Here is a 6,391-nt window from a genome sequence, read left to right as displayed (position 1 = left end):
CCGCAAAAGTTGATGAAGTTGCGATAATCGATAATGCTGAGGTTATGAACAAAAATGCAAAGGTGGTTGCTTGTAAGGAGAAGGCAGCAGTTAAGGAAGATCAAAGGTCCTTCGATGTCAGTAAGTTGCCCAACACAAATGGCGCTTCTTCGAGTAAGAAAGTGACTTCTGTTCTTCGTTATGTTCCAAAGGCCAAAAGGGACGAGGGAAACATGTTGGGAGGACTAACCCTTCCTATCAAGCAGATTGACACAATAATGTCATCCAGAAAATTACTTGGAAGATTTGTGGCTAGCAGCTCGCCACAAAATGAAACACTCCCTACGAAGCGTACAGGTGAAGGTTTCGATTCAAATTCTTACCAACTACTCGCAAAGGCTGGATACAATCCTAGTGAACCATCAAAATTGGGGAAGCTTCTGATGGAACCTGCGGCAAGGCAAAAACGTGAAGGTTTGGGGTATAAACAACCCCCACCAATTCGCATCTCCATAAGAAGGGCAAGTAACAACTACATCACTGCGGAAGAGGAACCTCTTGCTTCTAACAAAAAGTCGTCTGTCTTTGACCGACTGGGAAAGTCGACCGCGAGAGTTTCTGTATTTGAGAGTTAGGACCAATGGAGAATGGAAGCAAGATTCGGAGAAACCACAAGCGTATGAAATCATCAGTTTTTCCCAAATCTCAAAATATCTCCAAAGACTTCCGAAGTCTGATCCCTTCTAGCATGAGGCGGCAAACAGATCTTGTGGTCTCATGTGGAGAAGTGATAAAAGCAAAGTCGCATGTTGTGGTCTACACCAAGGAGCGGGATGAAGATGAAGAAAGTGTTGGCTCTTTATATCATGTTACTGTACAAGATGAAAGGGATACTTTATCTCCAATAAGGGTTGATGAAGAATTGGAGGATTTTTTGTGTTACCATATATCTGTCGATGATGGTGAACCTCAAGAAGATGAAGACGCTAAGGATGCTCCGGCTGAATTTGAAGAAGGGGTAAAACCGACAGTCGACGCATTGAAAGAAGTCAACCTTGGCACTGATGAAGATCCAAGGCCCACTTATGTAAATTCTTTACTTGCAGTCGATGAAGAGAGTGCTTATGTTGAATTACTTAAAGAGTATAAGGATGTATTTGCCTGGAGTTACAAAGAGATTCCTGGCTTAGACCCTAAAGTTGCGGTCCATCATCTCGCTGTCAAGAACGGCACACGTCCTATCAAACAAGCACAGCGACGTTTCAGGCCAGAATTGGTTCCCTTGATCGAAAATGAAGTTAACAAGCTTATTGAGGCTGGTTTCATTCGCGAAGTTAAGTTCCCCACATGGATTTCGAGCATTGTCCGTGTGAGAAAGAAGAATGGACAAATTCGAGTATGTGTTGACTTTAGGGATCTCAACAATTCTTGCCCTAAGGATGACTTTCCACTTCCCATTGCTGAGCTTATGATTGATGCCACTACTGGATACGAGGCGATGTCCTTCATGGACGGCTCATCCGGCTATAACCAGATCCGCATGTCACCTAAGGATGAAGAGCTTACCGCATTCCGAACTCCTAAAGGTATTTATTGCTACAAAGTAATGCATTTTGGCTTGAAGAATGCTGGAGCAACATACCAAAGAGCTATGCAAAATATCTTCGACAATATGCTTCACAAAAACGTCGAATGTTATGTTGACGATCTGGTGGTAAAATCAAGAAAAAAGAGTGATCACTTGCAAGACCTAAGAATGGTGTTTGACCTACTACGAAGGCACCAACTCAAAATGAATCCTTTGAAGTGTGCATTTGAGGTTACCTCCGGAAAATTCCTTGGCTTTGTCGTTCGACATCGGGGGATAGAAATTGATCAAGCCAAAGTAGATTCAATCGTGAAGATGGCCAAGCCAAGAAACATCCATGAGTTGAAAAGTCTGCAAGGGAAGCTGGCGTATCTTAGGAGATTCATCTCAAATCTAGCAGGGAAGTGTCAGCCGTTCAGTCGTCTCATAAAGAAAGGTGCTCCTTTCGAATGGGACCAAGCTTGTGCCAACGCCTTTGAGAGCATCAAAACTTACTTGACCAAACCTCCAGTTCTAGCGGCTCCTGTGCCTGAAAAGCCATTGATACTATACATATCGGCACAAGAAAGTTCAGTTGGAGCACTCTTATCCCAAGAGAATAGCAAAGGGAAAGAAAATGCCCTTTACTACTTGAGTAGGATGATGACGCCAAATGAGTTGAAGTATTCGCCGATTGAAAAGTTGTGTCTGGCCTTAGTCTTCTCGCTTCAGAAGATGAAACACTACTTTCAAGCTCATGTAGTTCGTCTTATTTCCAAAGCAAACCCCATCAAATTTGTGATGTCGAAACCTGTCCTTAGCGACCGACTAGCAAGGTGGTATCTCCAAGTTCAACAATTTGAGATTGTGTACGTTCCTCAAAAAGCTGTGAAAGGGCAAGCATTGGCGGATTTTCTAGCAAAACATCTGATACCCGATGATTGGGAATTAACTGATGAACTACCCGATGAGGATGCGATGGTCATTGAGATTCAACAGCCTTGGAAGATGTATTTTGATGGTGCTGCACATCGCGAAAAAGCTGGCGCTGGTGTGATATTTGTCACTTCTCCGGAGGAGGTCTTACCGTATTCCTTCACTTTAACACAATGTTGCTCCAAAAATGTTGCGGAATATCAGGCACTCATACTTGGGCTTGAAATGGTTGTTGATATGAAGCAGTTACAATTACAAGTCTTTGGAGATTCTAAATTGGTAATCAATCAATTGTTGGGTACCTACGAGGTCAAAAAGCCAGAATTGTGTCCCTATCATCACTATGCACAAAAATTAATTGGGTGGCTCGGCAACATAACTCTCCAGCACGTGCCAAGAAAGGAAAATAAGAAGGCTGATGCTTTGGCTACTTTGGCTTCAACATTGACTTTGCCTGACCAAGCGAAAATCACTATCTGCCAGAAATGGATAGTACCGCCGGAGGACGATGAGGATGAAGAAAGCAAACTCGAGCTTCTTGTGGCCGTTACTGAAGCTGAGAAAGTCGATTGGCGACAAACCATGATCGATTACTTGTGTTATAGCATTCTTCCAGAAGATCCAAAAAGAAAGACCGAAATTCGTCGTCGTGACCCTCGCTTCCTTTACTACAAAGATACTTTGTACCGTAGATCGTTCGAGGGAGTTCTTTTGCGTTGTCTGGGGGAAGAAGAAGTGACTCAAGCTATGCAAGAAGCCCACTCTGGAGTTTGTGGATCACATCAATCTGGGCCAAAACTGCACTTTCATATAAAAAGGATGGGGTATTATTGGCCAACAATGGTGAAAGATTGTTTGGACTATGCGCGAAGTTGCAAAGCATGCCAATTTCATGCAAATTTTATACACCAACCTCCTGAGGTGTTACATCCAACTGTTGCATCTTGGCCATTTGACGCTTGGGGGCTAGACATGGTTGGACCGCTACCGAAATCTTCTGGTGGCCACTTGTACATCTTAGCTGCAACGGATTACTTCTCAAAATGGGCCGAGGCTGTCGCCCTCAAAGAAGTAAAAAAGGAGAATGTGGAAAACTTCATTCGAGTAAACATCATCTATCGTTTTGGAATTCCTAGTTATATCATAACAGATAATGGCAAGCCGTTCTCCAACAAATTGATGACTAAGATTTGCGAGCTTTTTGGCTTCAAGCAACAAAACTCGTCTATGTATTATGCTGCTGTAAATGGACTAGCTAAAGCATTTAACAAGACCTTGTGCAACTTGTTAAAGAAGGTCGTGTCCAAGTCTAAAAGAGATTGGCATGATAGAATGGAAGAAGTTCTTTGGGCATACCGAACGACTCATCGCACACCGAATCAAGCAACTCCTTATTCTCTTGTTTACGGAGCTGAAGCGGTCCTTCCACTTGAACGCCAAATACCTTCATTGCGGCTCGCTATCCAAGAAGGGCTCACTGAAGAAGAAAATGCTCGTCTACGCCTTGAAGAGTTAGAGGCCCTTGATGAGAAAAGGCTGGAAGCTCAGCAAAGCCTTGAATGTTATCAAGCTCGTCTTTCCCGTGCTTTCAATAAAAAGGTTCGCCTGAGGTCCTTCCAAGTTGGTGATCAAGTCCTGGCGGTAAGAAGACCTATTATCATATCTCATAAATCTGGAAGCAAGTTCACTTCAAAGTGGGATGGGCCATATGTTGTCCAAGAAGACTATACAAGTGGTGCTTACAAGCTTATAGATGCAGATGGCTTGCGGATCGGTCCCATCAACGGAAAATTCTTGAAGATGTAATATCCTTGAAGCAAGATGATACTCCTGGCCCGCATGAGTTTAAACTGTGTACGGCCCAAAAAAAAAAGTCCGCTAGATTGAAAACCTCGAAAGAGGCGGCCTAGGCAAAATTTAGGACAAACAAAAAAAGTCCTCTAGGTTGAAAACCTCGAAAGGGGCGGCCTAGGAAAGAGTTAGGACAAAAAAAAAATCCTCTTTTTTCGGAACTACGAAATGACTTGATCCGCTGCACTGAGGTACGTAGGCGCTTAGAGTTTCATTCTAAGTTCAGTCGCATAAAAAAAAAATCCTTCTTTTTTATTTTTATTTCTGAACTACGTTATGACTTGATCCTCTTTACCGAGGTACGTAGGCGCTTAGAGTATTATTCTAAGTTCAGTCGCATGAGTAATATATATATATATATATATATATATATATATATATATATATACACACACACACACACATATATAGCATGGCGATATGGGATCGACGCTTGATCTCTTTCAGCGAGGAGACAAACATAACTGGAAAGAAGAAGACAATTCACAGCAATTGAAGCCGAAGATGATTGCAGTTTGTTTTAAACGCTTCTATCAAGTCGGCATTATTTCTTCAAAGAATGATGCCACTAAAAAATCTGATGGATGCTCCAATTAGTCGCTCGCCAAAGCTAGAATGTCGCTCCTATGACGAGTTGAGATTTGTTTTACCACACATACAAAAAGCTGAAGAGTCAAACAAGATAGATTCCAAGCTGAACTTGGAGAATTATCCGTACAGATTTAGAAATAATTTGGCCGTCAATTTTATAAATATTGTATTTCAATGAGTCTTCTTTCCAATAAAATTGGAATCTCGTCATTTCGGCACTCGTACCCCGAGTTGTGAATTTTCTCCCACCGAAGCGCAAAGCTGAAAAATAGAACAAGGCAACGTCTGAGCTAAATTTGGAGAATTATCTGTACAAATCTATAAAGCATTTGGCCGTAATTTTTATAAATATTGAATTTAAATGAGTCGTCTTTCCAACAAAATTTTAATCTCGTCATTTCGGCACTCATACCCCGAGTTATGAATTTTCTCCCACCGAAGCGCAGAGCTGAAAAATAGAACAAGGCAGCGTCTGAGCTAAATTTGGAGAATTATCTGTATAAATCTAGAACGAATTTGGCCGTCATTTTTATAATGATTGTATTGCAATGAGTCTTCGTTCCCAAAAAATTAGAATCTCGTCATTTCGGCACTCGTTCCCCGAGTTATGAATTTTCTCCCACCGAAGCGCAAAGCTGAAAAATAGAACAAGGCAGCGTCTGAGATAAATTTGGAGAATTATCTGTACAAATATATAAGGAATTTAGCCATTCTTTTTATATATATTGTATATCAATGAGTCCTATTTCCATAGAAATTGGAATCTTGTGATTCCAACACTCGTACTCTGAGTTATAAATTTTCTCCCACCGAAGCGAAGCTGAAAAGTCGAACAAGGCAGAATCTAAGCTAACTTTGGAGAATTATCTGTAAAAATCTAGAAGGAATTTGGCAGTGATTTTTATATAGATTGTAGTTCAATGAGTCCTCTTTCCATTGAAATTGGAATCTTGTGATTCCAACACTCCTAGCTCGACAAAGGGGGCATGCTCCTCATCGGTTCGTGGTAAGTAATTCATGTCAATATGCCCGGAAGGATTGTGATTCAATCTTGGCTTCGTTGCACGACCCTTTGACGCCCTTTGCGGAGGCTCCGCGTACCTGCTTGGTCCTCTAAACCAAAATTTTACCCAATCATGGATGGACACCTCATGATGGCCACCTTCGGCAAGTTTGTAAAAGGATGAAAACAAGTATACACAACTCTTGGGGAGCCATGATTTCCCCTGATTGTCCATTTGCGTCAATTCTTTCGCCGAAAGAAAAACTTCATCATAAAAAGATCCGTGAATGGGAAGTCCTGCAATTGTTCGTAAGTCCCAAAGTGAGATAGACACCTCCCCGATGAAAGTGGAAAGCGTATTGGTAGACGGACGCCAAAGCTCACAAAAAGCATGCAGTACGTTGTGAAACAAAGAAGCGTAGATGGCATCGTAAACTTTGACACGCTCCAAGACTTCTGTTATA

General features: G+C 41.9%; 1 protein-coding gene across 1 annotated transcript; it reads left to right on the top strand.

Annotated features, from left to right (window-relative positions):
• Nucleotides 1–619: 619 nt before the first annotated feature.
• Nucleotides 620–4,288, top strand: LOC132639543 (uncharacterized). The gene has a single exon (XM_060355984.1). It carries the CDS (start codon nucleotides 620–622, stop codon nucleotides 4,286–4,288), a length of 3,669 nt encoding a protein of 1,222 aa, XP_060211967.1.
• The last annotated feature ends 2,103 nt before the right edge of the window (nucleotides 4,289–6,391 follow it).

The sequence above is a fragment of the Lycium barbarum genome, chromosome 5 (genome assembly GCF_019175385.1).
Source record: "Lycium barbarum isolate Lr01 chromosome 5, ASM1917538v2, whole genome shotgun sequence".
NCBI lineage: Eukaryota > Viridiplantae > Streptophyta > Magnoliopsida > Solanales > Solanaceae > Lycium > Lycium barbarum.
Note: the sequence above shows the minus strand (reverse complement) of the source record. Positions and strands in the feature narration are given on the sequence as shown.